Source organism: Lacerta agilis, chromosome 16 (genome assembly GCF_009819535.1).
Source record: "Lacerta agilis isolate rLacAgi1 chromosome 16, rLacAgi1.pri, whole genome shotgun sequence".
NCBI lineage: Eukaryota > Metazoa > Chordata > Lepidosauria > Squamata > Lacertidae > Lacerta > Lacerta agilis.
The window spans coordinates 35,890,637-35,917,456 of record NC_046327.1 but is presented as its reverse complement, the minus strand read 5'-3'; the positions used below and the strand labels follow the sequence as shown (position 1 = coordinate 35,917,456).

Below are 26,820 nucleotides of genomic sequence, written 5' to 3'. Positions count from 1 at the left end.
ATCTCTTTTGTAAGTCCATTTTTATTGTTTAAAAGAAATCTAACACACACCTGTTTAGAGATCTTTCAGTCTTTAATTGCTATTTACCGCTCATTGCATAAAGTCAGATAGCGTTGCTCATTTTCTAGGTTTTTTTTTATTTAAAAAAAGATTAGAATTCTTTTCTGACTCCGTTTTGAAAGACCAACCCCCCCACCCCGCGTACACTTTATCTGTCTATAATATTACCCTCGCAGACGGGATGTACACTTTTTCTGACTTATAACCATTGCTCTTGTATTTTGGTAGATGCTTTGTTGATAGTAACTAAATGCCTAGTAAGATTTTAAAAGTAAAAACTTCAATCTCAGTTGTTACTTTAAGCCAATCTTTCCCCTCACACACCCTCTTTGAATAACCTTGGAAGTTGCATTTTTACCATATATATCTCCCCATGACCACCTTTTAAAATGTTTAGCCTGAGATTTTAGCTTTAAAGGGAAAAAAAGCATACAAACCAAGTTTTGATGAACAGAGTAAATCTGATTTTTTTTTCTTGTTAGTGATCCCCTGTCAATTGCAAGTTCATGCTTTATTTATGTGGGATAAATTCATTATTCCCTTCTTTTTTAAAATGGATTTTCTTTTTATGCTATATTAACACCTGTTCTTAGTGGATGGATAAATGTTATCTTTACTACCCCAACCTTGATAAACAAATCCCCATCTCCCCAATCCTCGCACCCCACACCAAGCTCCATAGGTTGTTGGGTTTTTTAATCAGTGTAAGTTTGGACAGGATGCTCTAAAATCAGGGGAAACTCGCAGTAGGTTTGCAATCAGAAAGCTTGGGGGTCTTTTGGGAATGTTTTTTGCTGGTGGAATCCTGGCGCGTTGTTCATCTGTTGATGATGGAGAGAGACTTACAGTGCTTAATAAATTCTATTCTTTTAGTAAAAAAAATATATAATGGTGTGTTTGTACTCCTTTGTTTTAAGCTTTGTAATGGTACAAGGTCTGAAAGAAAGGTGCCGTGTCATTTTCAGTGCTGTGTGTATGCTGCAGAAGTGAAGAATTTAGCCTCATCAGAAGTTCAGGTGTTTCTTCATGGTGTCCCTGCAGCCACTCATTTGGCGTGACGTCCATCTAATTCATACTTGGAATAGACCCATTGAACAAATAACTTAAGTTACTTGAGTGAAAAGGAAAGTGTGTGGTGCAGAACTGCAGGTCTTTTTAAACATGTATAGCAGGGGTCAGCAAACTTTTCCAGCTGTCCCTCAGACCTTGTGAGGGGCCGGACTATATTTTTTGGGGGGAAATATGGACGAATTCCTATGCCCCACAAATAACCCAGAGATGCATTTTAAAATAAAAGGACACATTCTACTCATTTAAAAACACACTGATTCCTGTGGACCATCCGTGGGCTGGATTTAGAAGGCGATTGGGCCGGCTCCCGGGCCTTAGTTTGCCTACCCATGATGTATAGTGTATGTAAACATGTCCATAGTTAGCGTCAGGATCCACATGGGCAGCAGATCTGGCCTCCAAGGAACACATTGCCCGCTCTCCTTGGAGGCTGGATCAGCCACTTGCAGATCTTCACTCGTCCCTTATTTCCTGGCGGCAGAATGCCATTTCACCCCAAGTACCAAAATGTCTTGGGCTGAGCCTGCAGTGGACTACCGTATATTACAATATTGCAAGAGGCCTCCGACATGCCTATCCTTGTCCCCATCTTCATTCAAGCTCCAACATTCAAAGCAAACAGTATTCTATAGCAGTGGCTAGGGGACCCTCATGGCCCTCTTGACATAACTCCCATCATTCCTGGGGTGGCCAATGACCAGACATGATGGGGATGTAGTCCATCAAAAGGTCTAGGGCAGTGGCCATACTTGGCCCTCCAGATGTTTTGGGACTACAACTCCCATCATCCCTAGCTAACAGAACCAAGGGTCAGGGATGATGGGAATTGTAGTTCCAAAACATCTGGAGGACTGAGTTTGGCCGCCACTGGTCTAGGGAGAACCACTGTTTTGTCTAGGCCAGGCATGTCCAACAGGTAGATTGCGATCTACTGGTAGATCATGGGGTGTTCCTGGTAGATCTTAGCTGATCTCTGGCCCCTCCTTACAAAGAAAGCAAAAAAATAAAAGAAACAACTTTGGCTTCCTAAAAAAAGCTCCACAACTTTGGGTAGATCACTGCCAGTTTTTTTATACTGTGAGTAGATCGCAGACTATTGGGAGTTGGAAGTCTCTGGTCTAGGCGTAAGCTGCCACATCTCACTGCACTCTTCCCCGGACTGAACACCTGGCAACAACGAGCCCCTGGTGGACATTCATTTGTTCAAGTTGGCACACTGTCTTGATTGTAAGAAACATCAAAGCAGTTTGAAAAAAGAGAGAATGGTAAAATCGAGGAGTGAGGGGAACCATGTTGCTCCTTGTAGGAAAGGTGGGATATTGCAGATAACACAAGTTCTCTCTTCACAACCAAACAACAGCTACACTAGAGTCCCGTTTATGTTTCATTTATTTTATAAGATTTACACACTGCTTCATTGTTAAAAGAAAAAACCCTCAAAGCAGACATATTAATAAAAACTAAAAAAAAATCACCACCCTACTTTAAAACATACATATACATATTAATTGCGTTTTGCCTTTCCACAGTTCAAACCACGCTCAAGGCAGCTAGAACATGAAACGTGTCACTACAACATAGGAAAAGTAGTCGTATACAGTAGATACAGACCTTTTAAAAAATCCAAAAAAAATCCATACAAATCACATGATCTGAAATAAAGATGCAACAAAACCCACATCGGCAACCCCCGCAACGAAACTCAGCAAGCAACACGCAAGCACGAAAGTTAAAATACTGACACAGATTCGCATTGCCTCGACTTCCTAAGCATCTGGGTAGGTTTGCTTAAGCAATGAGCTTTTTAGCGGGCGCTGGATCTCAAGAGACAGGGAGCGCTAAAGAGCCAACCGGGGATTTGCGGTGCTTTGCTCTTCCCGTCGCCTTTCCTCCAGTCGCGAGGGGCGGGAATTGCGTCTATCCCGCCTTGAAGATGTGGAACAGCAGGGGCGCTTCGTACCTCTACGACGCAGGCCTCTCTTCCGTCCCTTCTCAAGATGGCTTCCCAAGCGTCCCGCCCTGCGCCTCCCCTAAGATGGCCGCCGGCGCCTCCTCAAGTGTATTCCCCCCCCCCCTCCGTGGTTTTGAATAAACTTTATTGAGGAGCCGGAGCAAGAGCAGGATCCCGGGCCTCGCCTAGGCCTTTAGAGTCGCCGAGAAGCAGCGCAGCCGCTTTGGCGCGAGAAGGCCTCGATCCCCGCCGTAGAGTTAGGCGCTCCTGCCCGGAAGGGAGAAAGAAGCCCGGGACGGGGCGTGCGAGTCAGCAGTGCTTCGCCTCCGCTGCGGGCCTGAGGCGAGGCGAGAGAGGCGAGGGCGTCTCTGGCCGCGACGAGGGACAAGGCTCCTCCCGGGAGTCAAGGGGAGCCTGGCTGGGAAGTGGGGAGTATTTGGGAGCCTGGCCGAGGGAGGCGCGAGAGGAGCAAGACCCGAAGGTCGCCCAGGAGAGCGCGATGTCCCTCGGCGCCTTTGTCAGCTGGGAATCTCCTTTGGGGAGAAGCTGAGGAAGCGGGCAAGTTTGGGGCTGCAGCAGATGCAAGGGTGATCCCGCCTCCCCCCAAAAGAAACAAGAAGGAAACCTTGGGAAGTTTATCTCAGGAAGTCGAGGGGGGTCTCCCCCCTAGTAGGGGGGAAGTGGGTGCAAAACTTGGGGAGTCTGCCTTGGAGGGCTTCGGATGATCAGAAGCAGCCCATGAAACTTCAGGTTGAAACTTTGGGGTTCAAGAGACTTCCTGCAGGCAAGCCCTGCTGTTTTGGGGGAGGAAGAAGACACCACCGACACCCCAAGGATCCAACAAGCATCTTTTGCAGGGAAGTTGGGGTGGGTGACTGGGATGAAATAATTTAGCCCCCACTCAGCCGGAGAAAGACTGGCTCTCCTGCAGACCTCAGCATGACCTCGTCCTTCAACTTGCCATAGCGGACGCTTTGACGTCGTTCGGTTCCTGGAGGGTCTTCCTTCGCCTGAACTTGGTTCCACCATGGCCTCTGTCCCTGTGTATTGTCTCTGCCGGCTGCCCTACGATGTCACCCGCTTCATGATTGAGTGTGACGTTTGCCAGGACTGGTTCCACGGCAGGTGAGAAGGCGGCACTGGGTGGGAACTGACATTTGGAGGTAGCGGCTCCGTAGCCCCTGTTTCTTTAAATCCAGGGTATGTCTGCTCTTGGAGGTGCCGCCTTTAATCGGGGGCCTCGGTGAGGAGTATGGGTAGAATGTCAGTAATTCTCGAAGGGCTAGTTGCTCTTAAGAATCGCCTTGCTGGATCAGGCCAAGATTTAAAGCTTGTTTCCTAAAAGTGGCCAGTCTGAGACCTCTTGAAGCACACAAGTAAGGCATGAAGGGTCTTCCTCTGTTGCTTGTCCTCATCGTCTGGTGTTCAGGGTTGTGCCGTCTTTGTACATGGAAGCTTCTGAATGGTTGCCAGAAATAGATTGGGGGACCATGACATTCATCCGTAGAAACAGGAGTTGACCAACGGACTTCATGTTTTATACCTGCCAAACAGTTGACATGCCTTAAGTCATGGATGGGGAAACTAGCTCTTCAGGTGTAATCAGGCCCAGGAAGTGTGGCTGGTGGCCAGGGGATGATAGGAGTTTCCTGTCCCCCATCCCTGCCCTAAGCTCTTACAGTGCCAGTTGGTGAGGAGGCTTAAGAGAAGTTTGCCATTCCCCCAAACAGGTAAGCAATGTGCTTAAATCAGACCATACTGGCTATTAAGGGATCTGAAGTTATAGAAGTGCAGCAAAAATTTAAGAAGCTGTAATCCTGTTTCTATTGTGCTGTTTCAACCCCACACAGCTTCTTTTTGCACTTGCACGTAGTGCAGTCACGTTTCATGGAAGATGCGAGCATAGAACTGCTTTCTATTGTGCCAGATTTATTTATTTTATTTTTATTGCAGTTGTTTATATCCCGCCATTCAGGATACAAATCCTACCAAGGTGGCCTTCAAGTACATATTTTAAAAATAGTAACATATCAAAAACACGCTAGGGTTTTTTCTACATGATGGTTGTTGGTAGTTCATCCAGGGGTGGCCCATCTGGGGCATTTCCTGAGGTGAACTTCACCTGCCTCCTTTCGCTCCTGGAATTCATCTCATGGGGTTGATGGTAGAGTACTCTGTTTTTTGCCAAACTGTCACACACCCATCACCAACAGTCGTATCTGGATTTCAGATTGTTCCTTCATTTAGCCAGCATTTTTTTCAACTGGTAGCAACTGCATGCAGAACCTCTCACGCATCCATTTCTCACTGCCTTGTAGGACATTAATAGGTGAAGATGCCTTCGCTACCAGGTCGTAGGATGGAACTGACAGACAGTTGATTAAAAAATGAGCTTTTCCCTAGGTGCAACTTCTTAAACAAAGAGTGTGGATGTTGGAACGAGGGGTGTTGATCTTTGAAGGAGCATTTGGCTGCAATTCCATCAGGTCCTCAGGACATGCTGGTTTAGAATAGAAAGGGTTGCCTTAAACTGGAAAGGACCTGTCTAGCCGAGTGAAGTGTCCTATGTATCTTTGAGGTTTCTGGCAGATGACTGTCCCATTCCTCTTGCATGCCCTTGAACTGGAGACATTGTATATACAGACTAGGTGCTCTGACTTAGGGTACAGTTCCTGTGTTTCAAAGTTAGAAGTCTCTGGGCTTGTACAGGGTGGTCATCTAGGGCTGGGTGGTTGTAGACTTAGGGGATATTGCTTCTTTTAGAGCAAGTGGAGAACCTGTGACCTTCCAGTTGTGGTTGGACTCCAGCTCCATCAGCTTCAGCCGGTATGGTCAATGGTCAGTGATTATGGGAGTTGTAATCTAATGACAGCTGGAGGCCACAGTCTTCCCATACCTGTTTTAGTGGTTGTTGTCTGTCTTTTGGAGAGGTATGTGACTGACTTTCTCTCTTCAAGCTGTGTTGGAGTAGAAGAAGATGCAGCAGCCGACATTGACTTGTATCACTGCCCTAACTGCCAACTTCTTCATGGACCATCTGTCAGTAAGTTATGGTCCTGCTGTGATTTTTCAGTGGGATGAAGACTTAATAGGATATAATTGTATACTAATTCCTACATGGATGCTGTCTCATCAGAAATCACAAAATCTGGTATATTGATCAAATCCCTATGAATGAGAGGCTCTCTTTTTTAAAAAGTTCTAGTCCTTGTGGTTCGAGAGAGAAATTCTGTAATATAAAAACACAATGTGTCTGCTAAAGGATGCAAGAACAGAGATCGGGGAAAGCTTTTGTGGCTTTGCACAGTGCCTCAGCGACTCTTTTCCCAATTTTCCTGCCTCCCTTGCAGCTTTGCTGTTTTCAGTTATCCAGTATTTAACCCAGTGCTTTTTGACTAATAGTCAGGACTTAATTTTTCAGAACTGAGTACATAAAAATTATGTACCAAGACGAGCCAGTTCTGCAACCCTTACAAGCTATGCAGATGTGTATTGTTCATCTCAATTGGCACAGTCTGTTTGCATTTTGACTGTGCATAAACAGCTGCATTGTTCGACTATTTTACAGAGTTTATTTTTTTAAGTAATGTATTTGCTAGTTTAGAAGAGGGGTAAGGACCTCAGTCCAATCCTCTGGAAAGTTTATTCACCTACTCTTCTGGCTTCTGTAATTTCAGCAGGTATTGCCCACACACTTTCAAGCCGATCTTTTGCAACCACCAGGAGTGGAAATTTGGGTGGGTTTTTTGTTTGTTTGTTTGTTTGTTTTTGAATGAAGGCTGAGAGTTGTAGGAAACTGAATTTTGTCCAATATCTCATTCAGTGCTTCTCCTGTGCTTTAACGTTTTGCAAGTTCTCGCATGTATGCAACTATTAAAGAAAGATACAGTGTTGAAAAATGAACTGTCCCTGGTCTAGCCCTATAGCTGACCCACAATTTAGGGTCTTAGGAGGACGCCTTTAGCTGGAGGTTCTGGCAGGGTGGTGTTTGCCAAACCTGATATACTTTCTAACACTCTACTATGGTCCTTCTTTGTTTAGCACAGACCTACTCATGTGTAGGCCCTTGACTACAGGGGTGTGTGTGTGTGTGTGTGTGTGTGTGTGGTGTTCTCTTAGCTTCTTCAAAATCTTTTGTCACCTTCCTCTGCTTATGTCTTTTTCTCCCCCCCCCATTACTATCTTGCTTTCCCCTCCCCCTGACAGTGAAACGGCGCCGGGGGACCCAAAAACAGCCCGACTCATGTGCGGTCAAAGAGGTTGGCAAGGCGGTGAAGACTGGAAGTAGTCTGTTCATCAAGGAACTTCGCAGCAGGACGTTCCCTAGGTGGGCACACACTTGGTGATTTTTGGGTCACCCAAGAGGAAAGAAGGAAGACTTTCCAAAATCCATGTTACAGGGTAGCTGGTGTTCAGGTAGAGGGAAGTTTTTGTTCCAGAAGGCCAAGATGCGCTGTGGACAAGCCCTTTTTATTCCAAACTTGCCTGCTTGGGCAGAAGCTCTCTGTCTGGGGCTTTTCCCCCCAGCAACTTTGTGCAGGATGGAACGAATGGTACAGCTTTAACATCAGGGCTCTTTTAACATCAGGACTCCTTTAGCCACAGTTAAAATGAGGATTTCATCACCATGGGATCTCACGTTCCTTTCCCTCTGCCCCTGCTTAGAGCTAGTGTTCTCATTTCCACTGTAACTGTGGTTAAAGGGTAAGTCAGCACCTATGTCAGGCATAGGCAAACTCCGGCCCTCCAGATGTTTGGGACTACAATTCCCATTATCCCTGACCACTGGTCCTGTTAGCTAGGGATGATGGGAATTGCAGTCCCAAACATCTGGAGGGGCGGAGTTTGCCTATGCCTGACCTATGTTATCCTGAGTAAAGGTGACCAGGTTCAGAGTCCTCTGTTAGTGACTCAGCTGCTAAAGAGGCTTGGTGTTGGTGGTGTACTTAAAATACAGCAAGTGGTCAGTTGTCCACCTCACACTGTTCACGTGCAAGGACTACAGAGCCACTCCATAGATCGGCTGAACTTGGTGAGCCCAGAGTGGCTTCTGTGTCTCTGGAGTGCTGCCTGTAAGATGGTCTCCAACACCTACTCTTCATTCAAATATACTGTGCTTCACGCTTTTCTACCATTCCATGTATCCTGATTTCTTACTCAATGGGCAGTTGAGCCTTGAGATGATTTCCCCCCCCCAAGCTGATTTAGTAAAAATGATATGGAAGAAGAATGTATGAATGATTTGTTGCCTCAAGATTGGGGTTCATTTTTCTGATGGTATTTATTTTGGATCCATTAATCATGAAGCAGAGATGCATTCCAATGGCTTGAAGTCCAGTAGTCTGTTGAACTATTATTTTAGAAAAAACAAAATCGAAAATTCTTTCTAGTAGCACCTTAGAGACCAACTGAGTTTGTTCCTGGTATGAGCTTTCGTGTGCATGCACACTTCTTCAGATACACTGAAACAGAAGTCACCAGATCCTTAAATATAGTGGGGGAGTGGGGAGGGGTATTAATTGCAGCCGTTTAGAGTCGTCAACAGGTTTTCCACACTTATCAGCCTATCACCCATTCCCACCCCCCTTCTGAGTAATACCCCTCCCCACTCCCCCACTATATTTAAGGATCTGGTGACTTCTGTTTCAGTGTATCTGAAGAAGTGTGCATGCACACGAAAGCTCATACCAGGAACAAACTCAGTTGGTCTCTAAGGTGCTACTAGAAAGAATTTTCGATTTTGTTTTGACTATGGCAGACCAACACGGCTACCCACCTGTAACTATCATTTTAGAAAGTTGTGGCACAGCAGGTCCAGCGAGCAGCTTGTTAACGGTCTGATACAGTCTTGATAGCAGGCTAAAATAAAAAATTCCTTCCAGTAGCACCTTAGAGACCAACTAAGTTTGTTCTTGGTATGAGATTTCGTATCTAAAGTGTGCATGCACACGAAAGCTCATACCAAGAACAAACTTAGTTGGTCTCTAAGGTGCTACTGGAAGGAATTTTTTTATTTTATTTTGTTTTGACTATGGCAGACCAACACGGCTACCTACCTGTAACTTGATAGCAGGCTGTTCCTTTGTTTTATGAACTGGTCTGCCATTTATTGTCTTCTGACTTTCCTTCTGACTCCTTGGGGAATCTCCCTGCAGCTGCTCACACCCTTGGTGCTGCTCCACCCCCCTGCTCCACAGAGCGTCTCCAAAGAGAGTCTTCTAGGCTGCAGCTGCGGGGGGGGGGGGGAGCCTCCTCCCACCACAACAAATAGCAAACCAAGTCATATAACATAGAAGGCTAGGGCAACCAGCTGAGTCTGTGGTGGACTCTCTGTGTTCTGTAACAGATGCACTAGTAATAATAATAATAATAATAATAATAATAATAATTTATTTATACCCCGCCCATCTGGCTGCGTTTCCCCAGCCACTCCGGGCGGCTTCCAGCAAAATGTTACCTAAGAGGTAGAACTTGGGGTTGGCTTGTTGTTCTTGGCCTGACTCCCCCCCTCCCCCACGGGCTGTTTCCCCAGTGCGGACGAGGTTATCCTAAAGCCAAGCGGGACCCAGCTGACCGTGGAGTTTCTGGAGGAGAACAGCTTCAGCGTCCCCATCCTTGTCCTGAAGAAGGATGGGCTGGGCATGACCCTTCCTCCACCTTCCTTCACCGTGCGGGATGTGGAGCATTATGTGGGTGAGTAGCAGGGGAGCGTTGCCGGCCGACAGAGTGGCCAAAGGTGACCCCAGTGTTGGGTGCTTCATTCACTGCAGTCGGGAAAGGGAGCTAGCAAGTCACACAGCTTGGTGTAATGTTGTCCTTTCATTGCAGAGGCGGTGCGGTTGCTTGCTATTGCATTTTGCGCATGATTGCATGGAGAGAGAAATAGTCTGTGGGATTAATATTATTCGTGCTTTCTTCCATGGTTTTGATTGATGAGAATAAATAGGGAGAAAAGAAGTCTTATCTTTAGCTACGTGGGTTGGTTATCCCCCTAGAGCCTTTATTGGTTTCCCAGCCTCTGGCTATGCTCACTTATTTGTCCTCCTGCTCCACAACTGCCACCCCAAAGGCAAAAGATGTGTATGTGGAAGCAGCAGGTAATGGGGAGCAGCGGGTTTCTGGCCCTTTGATAGCAGTTGCTGGCCAAGGTGCTGGAGGAAAGGAGCCTCTAGAGGGAGATGTTGGCAGTGCTGAACTTCTGACAGTTCACTGCGCCACGTTGGTGGGGATACCCTGCAAAGAGATTCCAACTAGCCGTGAAGCTCGCAAGGGGTGAGAACAGGACTGTGCTGCCATCTCCCGTGACTGCAGCCCTCTCAGACATTTGTCCCATCATCTGAGCTGCCCGGCGTTCCTGTTCTTTTTTCAACAGGAGCTGACAAGGAGATTGATGTGATTGACGTGAGTCGCCAGGCCGACCTCAAGATGTGCTTGGGTGACTTTGTCAGATATTACTCCAGCAGTCGCCGGGAGAAAGTACTGAACGTCATCAGCCTCGAATTCTCTGAGACCAGGCAAGGAAAAGGGGGATGTGAAAGCAGCCGTGTGTGCTTGTCCTTCATTTCCCCCAGTATTCCCAGCAGAGAGAAACCCTGGAGCTGGAGAATCCCCACTTTTGCCATGAAGCTGTAGTATCTCCCTCCTTACTAAGCAGTAGTATCCCTCTCCTCGCTACGTGTCTTTGCTATTGTGGGGGTGCAACAGAAGTCTGTCTCTTCTGGTTCTTCCCTTTTTCACAAATGGGTGTGTGTGTGTGTGTCCCAATGGATATGTTTCTTGTGTACCTGTTGGGCTTTTAGCAGGTCATTGGACTCCTCGAATGAGTAAGGATTTGAAATGCAATGTTCCTGGTCATTGCTCTACTGGATTACTATCTAAAATTCTGTCAGGAGAAATCTGTGGAAGGTGGACGAGTCAATTTATTCTTCCTTCTCAATTTTTCAGGCTCTCTAATTTGGTGGAGACTCCAAAGATTGTGCGCAAATTGTCCTGGGTAGAGAACCTGTGGCCGGGCGAGTCGGTGTTTGAGCGTCCCAACGTGCAGAAGTACTGCCTGATGGGAGTGCGAGACAGCTACACAGACTTCCACATTGACTTTGGTGGCACCTCTGTCTGGTACCATGTGCTGCGGGTAAGAATATGAAGTCATGGGGGTGGGCAGGAAGGGAGCTGGATCTTAGAGCCGAGCCACAGAACCAGCAGACCACCGGGATGTACTTCCACTTCAGATTCCGGGTGATGGTTGAATGTTTCATTGTCCGTTTCCCACCCTCTCCCCATATATTTTCTTTTTGAAAGAAATCCATCTTGCACATGCTAAGGTGGCATATTGGGGTGAAGGGTTCAAGAGCTATTTGGCTGAGTAGGAGGATAAAAAAATAGCCTAGAGCACCAGGCCTGGAGTCTGGTATACAGTCAGATGAGTCTGCTGTCATTGTGTTTATGCTTTCTGTTCTATGAGGAATGAAGCTAAGCAGTTTGCTTAGCAATATGGACTTGTTTGGAAGCTGCTGAAGGGCACCAAGAGGCTTCTGCCAGGCCCAGCAAAACTGAGCAGCAGGGAACTAATTCTTGCTTCCGGTTTGATCTTCACATTTCCTGTTCCATCCTTACTCCAGGCCTGGTGCTGCAGGCCTTTGCACGCACACGAAAGCTCATACCAAGAACAAACTTAGTTGGTCTCTAAGGTGCTACTGGAGGGATTTTTGATTTTTGATTTTGTTTAGAAATTGGAGGGGGGGTTTACATCTACAGGCCAATAAACATTGTTTGAATGGCAGGAAAGTAGAGCTGGCTGGGTGTGTGTGTGTCACAATTCCATACAAGCACAGGGGAAAAACACAACAAGCACTGTGATTGTCCTCTGTGTAATTCTGTGACACTCCAAATCAGCCTGCCTTGAGGATGAGGCAAAGAGCTGGACTCTGCAGACTTGATAGCAGCCATGCTGTTCATTTGCTCCACATTAAATGCCCCCTTGTGCAACAGGATGCTTCCTTCTGTTACCCCAGCCCTCTTCATAGCACATGCTTTTGCCCTGTTTGTCAGCTCTTTTGCCCCTAAACATTAGAAGTGGCATATCAGCTCCTTTTCACTACCACCTGTTCCTCGCAGGGAGAAAAGATCTTCTATCTGGTGCGTCCCACTGCTGCCAACTTGACCCTCTTTGAAGCCTGGAGCAGCTCTTCCAATCAGAACGAGATGTTTTTTGGGGACCAGGTGGACCGATGTTATCGCTGCCCCGTCCGTCAGGGCCAGACGCTCTTCATACCCACAGGTATTGAGTCGGTCCTGCTCCTGCCTGCCACGTCCATGGCCACTGCTACTCCTGGGGCCTTTGATTTTCTCCCACTCAGGGACACCTCTCCTTCCATTGTGAGTGACTTGCATTGCCACAGAGTAAGCTGCAGGTCAAAATGTGGTGAAATCCAGCTGCACTGCATCTAGCGGCTGGGGGCATCCTTTCTCTTTCCTCTCATAAGCCTTGAGTCCTTCCGGGAGGCCCATGTGACTGCTTCCTCCTTCCACTTTCAGGTTGGATCCATGCCGTGTTGACCCCTGTTGACTGCCTGGCCTTTGGGGGAAACTTCCTACACAGTCTCAACATTGAGATGCAGCTCAAGTGAGTTTGGCTGGGAGTGCTTTGCTGGTCTGCAGCGAGGCATCTTGGGAAATGGCGGGGAGGAGACCCGATCACCGGTGGAGCACACCCTTTGGCATGCAGAAGGTCCCTGATCCAGTCTCCACATAAGGGTGGGAATGACTCTGATATGAAACCCTGGAGAATCTCTGCCAGTCTGTACAGATAGACCAATGATCTAACTTGGTGTAAAAGCTTCCTTTATGTTCCTAAATGGAACCAGAGCCAGGAGAGAAACATACATCACAGAACAGAACGTGCTGCTCAGCATGGGGCTCTGCCCCCTCTGCTCAATGTCGGCTGGATCCAGAGCTGTGTGCATGTCATGATTTCTGTGAGACCGCAGAATGGGATACTGGGTGAATTTCAGTTTTTAAAAGTGTCAGTTTCTAGTCCTTATGGTTAAACTGACAATGCCGGCGGAATTGCTGAGTCAGGCTTCTGGAGGTTGCACGGCTGGGTCTTGAGTGGCCTTCAAAACTCCTTGTGCCTTCACGCAGTTGGCAGCAGAGCAGAACAAATCGTGCAAATGGGTTTAATTTACAGAATTCGTTTTGGGGTGTTCTTTTTAATCACCAAATTTAAGTTCCTCTGGCACAGAATTCCATGGTTTTAAAGCCTAGAGCATACATAACCCTGCTTGGACCTCACTGGTCTTTTTGTTTCCTCCTGCCCAGAGCCTATGAGATTGAAAAGCGTCTCAGCACAGCTGACCTCTTCAAGTTTCCCAACTTTGAAACCATCTGCTGGTACGTTGGCAAACACCTCCTGGATATCTTCCGAGGTGGGTATTGAGTCCTCCCCTCCCTGGTGCCCCTCCATGCAGTGCCCCCACCGTGCCCATGCAAAGCTGCTGGGCATGAGAGCTCCTGCTGCTAATGCGCTCTGTCTCCCACAACAGGCCTTCGAGAGAACCGCAGACACCCGGCTGCTTATTTGGTTCATGGGGCCAAAGCCCTGAACACAGCCTTCCGCTCCTGGACTAAGAAGGAGGTAAAGGGTTGCAAGATGGGCCTTCCTTGAGCTAAAGCTCTTTGTGTGGGGTTGCTGCCCAGGGTTCTGATGGACTCAGGGCAAAGCTTGGCTGCCCTCCTGCTAGCAGTCAAGAATAGACAAAAACTCCTCATAGACTTCACCAGCCTGCACATCAGGGAGAAAGCAAGTCTATAAACTTTCTCCCTGGTGCATTTCCTTTCTGTGGATGCCGTTTTTATTTTGTATGGAGAAGCATTCAGTCCTGAGCCTCTGCTTGCAGTCTGGAGCTGTGCAGCTTGGACACAGGTTGACCACCTCGGCAAGCTCTAGGCCCAAATCCTAAGCATTTGAAAGGGAAGGGAAGTTGTGGGTGGGATCCTGTGGCATTCCAGATGTTGTTGGACTCCCAACTCCCTGGCCCCTGGGCCATGCTGGTTGGGGCTGCGGGAGCTGAAGTCCCACTCCTTCTGGAGAGATGCCTGCTGCCAGCCGCGCCCCTTTGTCAGTGGCACTTCCGTTTGGCACAGAGGGGAAGAGCTTGCAGAAACCTGATCTCCTCCTTCTCAGGCCCTGGCAGAGCACGAGGAAGAAATCCCTGGCACGGTGCGCCCAGCACAGCTCATCAAAGACCTGGCCAAGGAGATCAGGCTCGTGGAAGTGAGTATGAGAAGGAAGCAGGGCCCTTTCCTCCTGGCAGTGAGGGGCCTGTATTCCGAGATGGGGAGCAGCGCTGAGAGTAGCACCATTTCTGCCCAGCCTTGAGTGCTATGAGCCAGGATGGCTGTGCTCTACCACCGCAGCTGGAAGCAGCCGTGCTTCCGAAGACCAGTTGCTGGAAATCACGGGAGGAGAGAGGTCTCTTGTGCTCAGGTTCTGCTTTCTGGTTTCCTGTGAGAACAAGATGCTGGACTAGATGGGCCCTTGGCCTGATCCAGCAGACTATTCTTACATTATTTGTGCAGACCAGTAGATGAGGGTTTGCCATAGTTTATTGCAGCTGCCTGCAGGATATAGCTTAGAGCCAGCACCTGGTAGGTTCATTGACTAGGGCTGCACTTTGGGGCTTCTTGCAGGTATGTTGGTGCCTTGTTAAAGAGGAACTAAGTCCCCTGCAGTATTCCTTGCGATGAATGTCTGGATGACTGTCGCATCTCGTTCCCTGCAGCTTTGGTGCTTATAAGATGTTGTTCCTTCCAAATAGGAGATGCGCTCGCAGGTCATTGTGCTTCCATGCTGCACTGCTTGAAACAGAAGCCCTGGGTGGTTGCGAGTGTGCCTGTTGCAAGCAGATCTGAATCAATAGGTTGGCATCTCTGCTCATGAGTTGATATACCCCTTAGAGGCTGGAGTGTTCCCTTGCAAGCAGACCCCACACTGTGTCTGGGGCATGTGACTGAGTGTAGCTTAGTGGCCAAGAGTGAGAGCTCAGAAAGGACCCGGTTCAACTTTCACTCACCCATGTGAAGGAACAGGGGCTCACCTCATTGGCTCTTTGGGCAGTAATTCCACAGCTTGCTGGATCATGTTCACGGTGTGCTCAGAGCAGCCATGGCAGAGACTGTAGCCTGGCTGTTTATACCACACCGTAGAGAAAAGCATATATTCTGGCAGCCCAAACACATGCACAGAGGACTTGCAAGCTTGGTCTTTCTGTCCTGGGGGGATACCAGACAAGTTTTTCCGACTGTATTGTCTAGTTGGTGTAGCGCAGCCTTGTATGGAACATCTGAGGGGTGCAGGTAGGAGCTGGAGCCTCCTCTGGCAAATGCCTCCCTCTTGGTTTGTGAAGCGCAGCAGAAGGCAGGGCCTAGGCCTGCCACATTTCATAGCATCAGGTCCATGTTCAGGGCTGGGGGGAGAGATGTCTCTTTTCGGTTCTGATGCTCACACTCTTCCAGGATATATTCCAGCAGAACATTGGGAAGACAGGGAGCCCGTTTGGATTGCAGAGGGGTACCCAGCCTGGTGCAGCCGCCAAAAAGGGAGACCAGAGCCCCAAGGAACTGAGCCAGAAGGCCAGCCGGAAGTACGTTGCCTCGGTCAAAGCCTTGGAGCAGGAGCTACTGGACAAATACAAGCAGCAAGCCCTGAAAGCAGAGAGTCCTGGCCAGGAGGAGGTGAGCCGCCATTGTGACTGTGCTGCGGAAACTCTGGCGCATACTCTGAGGGGGCTACACAGTGGGATTCTCCAGAAGGCGAGTTTTGAGTCCAAATGGATTGGGGGAAAGGGGGAGAAAGACTTGGTGTACCTGTCTCCTGAAGCTTTGAACTCGCTTTCTGATTAGCGTTTAGCGTCACCCCCTTCTGGCCTCATGTAGCCCACCCACCTTTTCCTTTCCAGTTTGATCTGCCAAGTTCCAGCCTGGAAGACACAGATGGGGAACCCGACCTGACGGAGGAGGAGCTGCCCGTGATGGTCGCCAACGGCCGGGGCACCAGGTCCGCTTTTCTATGCCTGCGTTACGATGTGCAAGAGGGGCCGGGCAGGATGGGAAAGCGAGACAGAATGGAAAGCTGAGCTGGTGATGTTCCAGCAATACTGGCCTGCCACCTGCACCGCTGCCTAGGGGTTACCTCAGAGATAGTCAACCAGAACCTTAAGAGGGCCAAATCCATACACACACACACACCCGTAGCCCTGGATCTCAAGAACTGTGCCTCCACCCACTGCTTCTCAGGCTGAGGCACAAGCAAAGGGATCGAAAGGAGTTATGGCGGAAGCTGTGGGACTTTCCCACTTAATACACCTCTAGCCCCCGCTGCCAAGACACAGGGTATGAGGAGATGGAAACACTGCAAGGAAGCAGCTCTGCCCAAGCTTTTAGAATTAGGCGGGGGGGGGTGGATGTTGAACCTGGTGGTCTCCCTAAGTTGTGGAGCTGCAGCTTCCACAATCCCTGCCGCTGCTGTTCTGGCTGACGCTGTTGGGAGATGGAGGCCAGCAACACCTTGAGGGCCACAATTTAGCCATCCTTGCTTCAGTTGCTGTTCCCACTGTAGGAGAAAGTATAAAAGCAATACTTACCTTCTCCTTGGCTAACATGGAAGTGAGCCAGTGGGCAGAGACAATGCTGCCTTCCCTTTTTTGCCCTTGCCCACTTCAAAATAATAAACTTTTAAATAGCTGACCAGTGGCAGAGCAGGGGAGTTCCTTGGGACCAGGTCCCACCTCACTGTGGTACCATCCATAGGGACGAATCTAGCCCATTATTTCCTCCACGTTGCCCAGAGTAGTGGACCTGCTTTTTCTCCTTCACCATTATTACCCTGTGAGGTGGAGGCTGCGAGTGGCTCAAGGTTGCCCAGAGAGCTCAGTGGCTCTGTGGGAATTTGAACTTAGGTCTTCCAGCTTTTGGTGGCAGGAACGATGTGATTCTTTCCCAAATCAGCATTTTCCATCCCCCAAGGAGGGGTGCCACTGGGGTGGGAAATAAGAATGGGGTTGTATCCAACTGAATTTGACTCAGGGTAGACCATTGATAATGATGGACACGGCTAACATTGGATACAGCCCAGTATTATTTCCCCTCCTACGTGGCTCCTCCATTAGGGCCGAGCCAACTATTAACTGGAAAGGCAGATTTTCGTGATGCACAGATATTTGTACAGAGAAAATGGTATGGGGCACCCAAAACAGTACTGAGCTGTGTACATGTGCCTGACCAGTCGTAATGTTTTCTCCTACCAGGAAAATCAAAGCCTCCGAACGCAGCCGGAGCCATAAAGGGGCACTGGCACAAGTTCCCCACAGCCCATCTGATGCTGAAGCCCCCGATATGGACTCTGAGGAGGACCTGCAGATTGACGAGACACCGCGCAGGGAGAGGAGGAGCCTGGTTCTGCACAAGAGGCTGCCCAGTATGTGGTATCCCCCCCCCCCACCTTGCTTCTGCCTCTCTGCCTGTCACGTCTCTCTTGGGTTGGGGAAAACATACATTTAATTTTATTGGAGCTAAAAACACCACAATGAAAATAAAAAATCTGCAAAAGCAACAATGATCAGCTTAGCAAAGCAGCAGCACAGGGGAGCATTGCAGAAGGAGGGAAAACAAGAGGTCCATCTTGACCGCTCATCAAAAAGCCTACAGGGATAACTTCTGAGATTTAACAGGCACTTTTGTACACAGTTACAAGCATTTGTTGGCAGGCACGAGTATAAGGTCTAGGAACAAAATTAACATTGAAATTTAAAGAATTGGGAGCATTGCACATTCTTGATTCTTTTTGTGGAATTGCAGTATATGTGTACAAAACTATAGAGTTTGCCTTTCTCCGTTTCCTGCTTTCAAGGAACATTTCCTGTCACTCATATTCAGTGATTTGTTGAACAAGCTCTGCCCTCCTCTTTGTCATATTCATCTTCCAAAGGGGCTGCACTTCACCCACCTTCCCACCCACCCAACTCCTGCTTCAGGCCTTATTGTGGAATTTCCAAAGTCTCTGCCTGGCTAAATGACAAACTGGCAGCCCAATCCTGTACATGCTTGGTCCTTGCCCCTTCCCAGATCACAGGTGTTGCATTGCAATCATCTGGTGGGTCTCTGCTGGTATGCTTCTGTCAGCCCCCAATCCCTACTCCTTTGTGTCCAACAGTTAATTTAACATTTGCTGTCTTTTGCTTCAAGAATTTCCCCGGAAGTTGCCACGAGCCAAGCCCTGCTCCGACCCAAACAGAGTGCGTGAGCCAGGGGAAGTAGAGTTTGACATTGAGGTAAGTCGGGCTCCGGACTTCAGGAATGTTGTGCTGCCAGGAGCTTGATAGCAGAAATGAGGCTTCATGTAGGTTACAATCTCCCTGGAAATTTGAGTCTGACATCTGGAGGGTCGTAGCCTCCCCATGGCTGCTTCAGGGAAGTAAGCAGTAGGTTTGTTTATTTATTTTAAGGCATTCTTATAGCCACTTAATCATTAGCAGTTCAGGTCAGGATTGCCATTTCAGGGGTTTTTATGGAGTTGAAGGGGGCAGGCCACAGCAAGATTCACACATTTGCTCTTGTTTTCATATTATTATTATTATTATTATTATTATTGTTGTTGTTGTTGTTGTTGTTGTTGTTGTTGTTGTTGTTGTTGTTGTTGTTGTTTGTTTGTTTGTTTGTTTGTTTGTGCCACCCATCCGACTGGGTTAGCCCAGCCACTTCCAACAAATTAAAACACAGGAAGACATCAAACATTAAAAATGTGCTTTTATTGTTTTTTTGAAATGTGCCTTTATTATTGTTCCAAGCTGCCTAAAGTAAAAAAAATGACTAGATCAGTGGGGAAGCTTGCAAAGTGTGTGTGTTTTTAATAACCTTTCTTTTTGTACCTCCTAAGTGGAGAGAAGCTTAGTCTGGAACGTGGCCACTTCCCTTTTCTGAAGACTGATGCTCTGGGACAGGCATCAATCACCCTGTATTTCTGAATCATTTCCCTCCTCCAATAGCGACGAGCAGCAGAAGATCCATGAGTTCTCCTGAGACTCCTTCTCTGTCCCTCAACACTGGGCTTCAGCCTCCAGGGGAACAAGCCACTGCTCCCTTTACTAGGTTTTGTGTGATGCAGACCAGTTACTGCGCTCTTGTGTGGATTATTTCCTCCGCTCTTGCAGCCTGGCTGCTCCTTGGGTCTTGGCTCAGGTTCCTGTTAAGGAGGGTGGGAAAGAGGGCTCTGCCTCTTCTTCTATTGGACACAGTGCACAGAGAAGGAGGATATAAACTTAATCGGTGAATTGCCAACCGAGGCTCTCTGAAATTTGTTCCATTCTCAGGAGGACTACACCACAGAAGAGGAGGAGGACGCCTCTGGCGATGACCAGCTGGAGGGCGGCAGCAGCGCTGCCGGGATCCTGGACCTGCTCAAGGCCAGCCGACAAGTGGGCGGTGCAGACTATGACGAGCTCAGGTGAGAAGCAGCCGCTGATGGGCCTCAGGTACTGCTGCTGCTCTTGGGGCCTCTGGACAGACCTGCCCATGGGACGTCTCAGGGCACTCTTCCCTTCTCTGCAACAAATGGTTTGTCCAGAAGTGCTCGAGAGGCTTCCAGAACCCTCTTGAATTAATTAGAATAGGGAAGATCTCTACACATCAGATCAATACTTTCTGTACTAAGAAATGCAAACAGACACCTCTAGCGCTGGGGTCCCCTTTCGTCTATGATTGGTCCTCCCTCCCTCTGTGTATGTATTCTGTGGGTCCAAAGAAGCTCCGAGTGTAGCATTGGTCAATGGTCCAGAAGAAAATTTCCACTTTTTATTTTATTTTATTTCATTTATTTAATACATTTCTATCCCGCCCCCCCCTTCCAATGGAGCTCAGGGCAGCAAACGTCAACATTTTATTTCTTTATTTAACAAAATACATAGACTCCTTGAGTATAGTCAAACCTCGTAAGTAATTTACAAGAAATATTAAAATTATCCATAAAAAACCAGTTTAAAACCATTAAGAGCATCAAAATAAATAAAACTAACCGTAAAAGAGCTTAAAACTCGTCAAGACCTACACATGTGAATAGAAATGTTTTAGCAGGTGCTGAAAAGGATACAGAGAAGGCACCTGCCTGGTGTCAAGAGGCAGGGAGTTCCAGAGTGTAGGTGCTGCCATGCTAAAAGACTGAAAAAATGTGCAATTTAAAATAAAGTTAAATCATATTTTTAATAATTTAATACGGTTTTCTTTTTTAAAAAAATGAAGTTTCAGTCCCATCCCTTCATGGGGGCCAAGAGGTGCTTGAGGGAGAGTGGGTGATGCCTCCTGCCTGCCACCCCACAAGTCGGGGGTGGGGGGAGCTGAATATGATTTCCAGCAGGTGCTGAAAAGGATACAGAGAAGGCACCTGCCTGGTGTCAAGAGGCAGGGAGTTCCAAAGTGTAGGTGCTGCCATCCAGGGGCCTTGTAGATGTTCATAGCTCTTCCTCCTCCCCAAAGCTAGAAAAACCCAGAATAAATTTGGCGAATTCATACAAAGTGTGCGATACATTTCTCAAAATAAGAGAAATGATGCCTATTTGCTGGATTTCTACAGCTTTTCTTGGGGCATACCTTTAATTATGTTGTCTACATAAGCATTGATTGTGCTTGAGCCCCTGTTTGTGGACACTCAGCTTTGCTGCCAAGTTGGGGGTTCGGTCGGCAGTACGATGTGGGTTGTTGTGGCTGATGCCGTGTGCCTCCTTTGTGTCGTTCCCCCCCCCCTGCAGTGATGCACCTGCCTCCCCCAGCACTCAGGAAGCCATCCAGGGCATGCTGTGTATGGCCAACCTCCAGTCCTCCTCGTCCTCGCCAGGGGCCTCCAGCTTGCAAGCCTGGTTGGCAGCCGGGCACGAACGCGGCTCTGCAGGAGCCTCTGGCACTCAGCGCTCAGGAAAGAGGCCCATCAAGCGCCCAGCCCACCACAGCACCGATAGCGAGGAGGAGGCCAGCATGGACGAGCAAGAGAGCCTGGGCGCCTGCTTCAAGGATGCCGAGTACAGTAAGGATGGCCTGTCTCTGCCGCCAGGAAGGGAGAAGAGGGGCTTTGCTCTGCAGTAACAGGCCGGGGGGAGAGTGGCAGGGAAAGGGGGAGAGAGGATGGGGCCCCTCCTGGGAGAAGAAGCTTCCAGACAAGGGCTGGGACCCTCCAGGGATTGCAGGACTACAGCTCCCATCACCCTGACCACTGGCCCTCCTGGCTGGGGCTGATGGGAGTTGGAGTCCAGTCACATCTGGAGGGCCACCTAGTTTCACCAGCCCTGCTTTAAAGGAAGCAGCAGATCTGTAGACCCATAATCAGGCTGGATCCTTATACTCTAAAGGAGGCTTATATTGCACTTGGTCTTCAGAAAGGTGCAAAAGGTTCCCAGGTGACTGCTGAAGTGTCACACGGCTTTGGTCTGTTCACTGTAATTTGGCCTTTGTCTGGGTAAGCAGCACTTGCCCCCAGAGCAGGGGCCAAAGGGCGATAACACTACCTGCTGCTGTCTCCCTGTTTGTGCCGTCACTACCCCAAGGCTGACAGCTAACATAGGGCTGGGCTGAGCTGCCCGAGCTCAGTGGCTGCCTTCCCTGTGCCCCTCCTCTCTACGGGGAGGGGGGCAGAGAGAGTGTGAGAGAGCAAGAGTAGACTGTCCTAGCAGCAGCGAGTCAACTGAAAATCCCCCTAAGACACATTTCTCTGTTTTGGCTCTTCCCCACCCTTGTGCTGCTGGAGAGCTGGATTGGACCTTCCCGGTCTCTGTTTTTGTGAATTTCAGACAATTCCTGTAGAAGATTTAGGTAGTAGCAATCTCACAGTTTAACGCCACTCAGCAATTCCAGCATTTTGTTTTTTAAATGTTGTTTGGTCTGATTGTGAAAATGTGGGCTAAACGCTGCTTACCAGTTTTTTGTAACTGAAGTGCCTGATTCCCTCTTTCTGTAGTTTACCCTTCCTTGGAATCGGACGAAGATGACCCAGCCTTGAAGTCTCTACCAAAGAAGAAGAAATGCACAGACGATGCACCTTGGAGCCCCAAGGGTAAGAACCCATCTCCTGTAACTGGGACGGGGTGCATTAATGGGATGCTGCACAGAGGCAGAAAGAGCACCATATTCAATCTCCTGAGTTTATTTGCTTCATAATGTTGTTGCTAAACAAGCTTCTAGCCTTTGTGGATCCAGAGATATGTTTGAAAGTGGGTGGCTGAAATGCCTGTGGAGATGAGAGGATTTGATGGATAAGTTTTTAGCATTTGGGGACGAGCCTTCTGTCTCCCACATTGGGCCTTGACCTTCCCCATGAACATCGCTAGCCCAATAAATTGTGCAGGTTAGTTGCAGTTGTGCTGTTTGCTTGCTATGTGTGCTTTGCAGGTTGCAGAATCCAGCTTTTCTTTGTGCAAAGGATGGGAACCCTCGAGGTCTCTATTTTGTGTTCTCTGCACTTCAACAAAAATCTGCGCTGAGTAATGCAGCCCGTTCTGCAATTCTGCAGCATCATGGAGTGCAAAAGAGACTGGCCTCTCAGGCTTGCTTGACTTACCTGAAGCAATTTGGTTTGGGGAGACTTTTCTGGTGAAGGCAAAAAAAAAAAAAAACCACCCACAAAAAACCCCTTTGCTATATGGAAGGGAAGAAGGGCTTTTTCTTTTAGAAAGAAAGATTTTGGTTTTTTTTTAAAGAAACAGACAAGCAGCCTGTTAAGTAGTTTTGAGAGGGCTGTACTTCATGGCTCTGAAATGCATCCTGAGTGAAGGGCACCGTCAATTCACAGTGCATGCTTTCCCCTTCTCTCTCTTTCCTTTGCTCTTTCCTTTGCGCATGTACCTGCCGTTCCTGGGTGTGGCTCCTCCCGGATTGAAAGCTGCATCTCCTAGAAGGCCTAGGGGGTGTTCTTGCTTGTGGGGCAGCACCGCAAGTTGTGCTGATAGCTGTTTGTGTCTGTGTAGCATTTTCCATTCCGGTGGGTCCCTCTCCATGCTCCCACTTGGAGTAGGGAAGGCAATTTTATTTCCTCCTTTGAAATCTCTCTTAGTTGGCACAGGATGAGGGTGTTGTTCTTACTTTAAGCCCAAGGTCCAGAATACCATCAGGAGCACAAACATTTCTTTTCCACCTTGCAGCCCGAGTGACCCCAACACTGCCCAAGCAAGACCGTCCCGTGCGTGAGGGGACCAGAGTGGCATCAGTCGAGACAGGCTTGGCGGCTGCGGCAGCTAAACTGGCTCAGCAGGTAAGTGGCAGGACTTGCTTTGGAGGTGGGAAGAAGGGACAGAGATGCGGGGATGTCTTTGAAGACATTGGAGAGGCTTTTGCTTCACTAACTCAAGAGGCCTCAGGATGCTTCAGGCAGGGTGGGGCTGGAGTTCGGTAGAATATTTCTGACCTTCATCGTTAGGGGATCAGTGTGCTAACTTATTCATTACTTGCCTTTTCGTCAGTGGTTCTTAAAGCAATGTTGCGACTAATAAATCTGCATGAGCTACACCTATTCAAGTACTTTGTGTTTGGATTAGATTTCACAGATTTCAGTATTGTTCATGGGGTTTATGGCCAAACAAATAACTTCCGTGTAACCCTTTAAAATAACCCATTTCTGGAATTATCCCCAGCCATTGCTAACAGATAACTTTAGTGACCCAAAGCAGGGATGGGCTATGTATTCTCTGCCCTGGAGCTCCTATTCCAGGGAGAAGCCAACATAAGTCCCATCAGCCCCAGCCAGGGATGATGGGCGTTGTAGTCCAACAACATCAGGATGGCATCATCCGGTGGCACCTCCTGCGCCCTGCGAAAGGCTGGCCATGATCACAACTAGAGCTCTAAATAAGGAATTCCTTCGTTGCTTTCTCTTTGTCTGTCTTAAGGAACACCAGAAGTTGCAACGACGGAAACTCGTAAAAAAGAAGCTGCCCTCTCCCAAGCCACCCAGCCCGGAGCCAGAGCCGGAACCAGAACCAGAACCAGAACCATTGGAAGCCGAAGTGGAACCAGACCTGCCTCTGCCACAGCAGGATCCGGATCCTGGAGCGGCGGCTCTGGCGCCCACTCCTCCCACCCCAGAACCCAAGCAGGAGCAGTTTGCCGGCAGCCTGGTGGACCATGAGTACACCGCCCGGCCCAACGTCTTTGGCATGGCCCAGGTGAACCGCAGCTCCACGCCCATGGCACCTGGCGTCTTCTTGTCCCAGCGGCGCCCCTCGGCTGGCTCCACAGGTCCTCAGGCAGCGCAAGGTAAGCTGGAATATGTGGACTTTGGGAGGCTGGTGCTGTTGACACAGATTAGAGGAGGATCTGGGGGTGTTCTAGGAATCCAGGCTTTGATCTGAGAATCATTTAGTCCAGGGCAGTCCTTGCCTGAACACCACCCCACTGGATTGCTTTCTGTGTCGATGAGCAAATGGGAAAGATTTTTCCTTCTCCGATACCAAGGTGTCTTGGGCTGGTTCTTGGGCTGTGCCACCCCTGGGACTTCAAGTGGGCAGAAGCTGTGTATCTTGTTGGGGTAAGTTGACCTCTGACTGTCCTCATCCCTGACTCAACCATTTCCCCCCCTCTCAGGGAAACGCCCCAAGAAGGGCTTAGCAACAGCCAAGCAACGGCTGGGACGCATCCTGAAGATCCACCGCAACGGCAAGCTGCTGCTCTGAGTGCCATCCTCTCACTGGCTCCAGACCTCACGCCACTTGGGCACCAGCGGACGAGTGAGGCACAGAGACACTGCCTTCGTGTCCTCAGGAGAGCTGCCGGGACAATGGGGTGTGGATGAGCCCCCCGTGCTACTTCTCCTTCGTGTGGATCAGGGCCAAGACTGAGCTGCTCCTGCCACTGGAAGCATTGGGCTAGATTGGCAGCCGCTCTGATGTTGAGCTGAACCATGCTTCCTTCCCCTGAAGAGACAGACAACGCCAGAGGCGCAGAGGGGCTTCATCACGCCCACTGACTCTCCATCCCTACCTCGACCCGCTGCACTTCCTTTTCTTTTTCTGTCTATTTTGGGGCTTATACCTCTGTAGAATTCTCCCCCTCCCACTGCCATATCGCACACAAGGATCTTGGTTAGGCATTTCTTCCCAGCTACCTTTTGCATTTTTGTTGCTGTACACAGATCCTGGCACACCAAGGAGTGCTTTTAATTTTCTTTTTTTCTTTTGTAAGAGTCTTCCTTCCCCCACTACAAAAAAAGAGGGAAGCAGCTGCTCATTGCCCTCACTTAAAGCAGATAACCCTTCTCCTTTCCCAGTCTTCTAGAAGGATCCCTCCAAGTCTGACCCCCTTTCAGACACACCTGGGGCTTTGTGCTCCAGAGCATCACCTGCCAGCTTGGCAAACTCCCAAGAAAGCAGGACAGGGACAGCTCCCTGGGGAAATGCAAAGGTATTTTTTCCTGCGCTGCTTCTCAAGAACTTGGGTTTGAGGAGAGGGCAGGCTGGATATAATTGGATTTCCAAAAACCCACCCAGCTGCGAGAGAGTCACCATCATGGCTTATGCACACAAAACTTGCCATTGGTTAAGCCACCTTCATTGTGTGAGTGGGAGTCAGGTGTTGTTGTTTTTCATGTCCTTCCAAATCATAAGCTCCCTACACATTCAAGATTAGCATTTTGGGGGAAGGCTAAGCTAGTGTCTTCCCCTGACTTGCCCGCTTATCTATGTGAAGGGGGTTCTGTTGTTTTACTGTTGTTGTTTTGTTTTTAATCTAGTACACAAATCCTTCCCCCACTTGTCAGAAGTGATACAGGCCAGCACCAGCTACATCCAATGGGGCTGCTAATCATGGGGTTCCTCTGGTGGGGGGCTCAGAGTATCTCCCCTGTAATGGATCTGGTAGGTTTTCCTTTACGACATGAGGGTCTCCAGCAAGGCTTCAAAGTTCTTCCTACTGCAAATCTCTTCTATTGTTAATTTCCCCTTCCACACCCCACTTTTCTGCGTCTGTTTTTACATTCTTCGCATGAAGCAGTCTCCCTTCCACTCCCCCCCCCTTTCGACCCCTACAGCGGCAGGGAGGGCACCATGCCCCCTAAGCAAGGACTTTAAAAAGACATTTGTACCCAGCTGCACGGCTCAGTTTATATGGCTGTGTATCATATTTTTATGCCAGACTCCAACAGGCTTTGTGTAAATGTTTGAATTCTATTTTTTAGGCATCTCTCTAGAAATGTGTGTTAAAAAAAAATCAAATGAGGCTGAAACTTTTTTATATATATATTCAAGGTTAGAATAAAACCTTTGATGGTTTAGCATGGCTTGTATATGGGGCACATTTTTCTGATTTTTTTTTTCCAGGAACGAAAGCCTTCATGTGGGTTGCTGGGAGCTCCCCTCTCTCCAACAAAGTCTTTGCTCTGAAGAAGTTGGGCTTTCAGTGTAAACTTAGGGCAGCATCTCACACAGTACTCAGGTTGAGATGCCACTTCCAAAGCATAGATGGCATGCCAGTTTTGAAGGGCATCTGTGCACATTATTTTCAGCTGAGTGGTCTTAATATTGGAGCTAATGTGAAATTGCTCCCCATTTCTTTCGTGAACATTTTCAGCAGTGTCTTCAAAATACCTCCCTTTTTGGCAGTTCTTTTTTTTTTTTTACACATCTTGGAAGAAGAAGAAATACGTTTTTCAAGTGCCCCGAGTTGCATTATCAAGCAGCCCAAACAGGTTGTGGCCGGTGACATCAGGCCTAGTC

The 26,820-nt window shown here is 48.5% G+C and overlaps 1 protein-coding gene across 1 annotated transcript; it reads left to right on the top strand.

Annotated features, from left to right (window-relative positions):
- Positions 1–3,727: 3,727 nt before the first annotated feature.
- PHF8 (PHD finger protein 8) lies at positions 3,728–26,390 on the top strand. Its single transcript, XM_033174048.1, has 21 exons — positions 3,728–4,207; positions 6,040–6,125; positions 7,289–7,409; positions 9,615–9,775; positions 10,455–10,596; positions 11,027–11,213; positions 12,197–12,359; positions 12,617–12,704; positions 13,400–13,506; positions 13,624–13,715; positions 14,265–14,354; positions 15,596–15,814; positions 16,039–16,136; positions 17,386–17,555; positions 18,323–18,408; positions 19,447–19,580; positions 20,878–21,149; positions 22,077–22,172; positions 23,257–23,366; positions 24,001–24,367; positions 24,695–26,390. The coding sequence occupies exons 1-21, from the start codon at positions 4,110–4,112 to the stop codon at positions 24,781–24,783; spliced, it is 2,976 nt and encodes a 991-aa protein (XP_033029939.1). The 5' UTR covers positions 3,728–4,109; the 3' UTR covers positions 24,784–26,390.
- Positions 26,391–26,820: the final 430 nt, after the last annotated feature.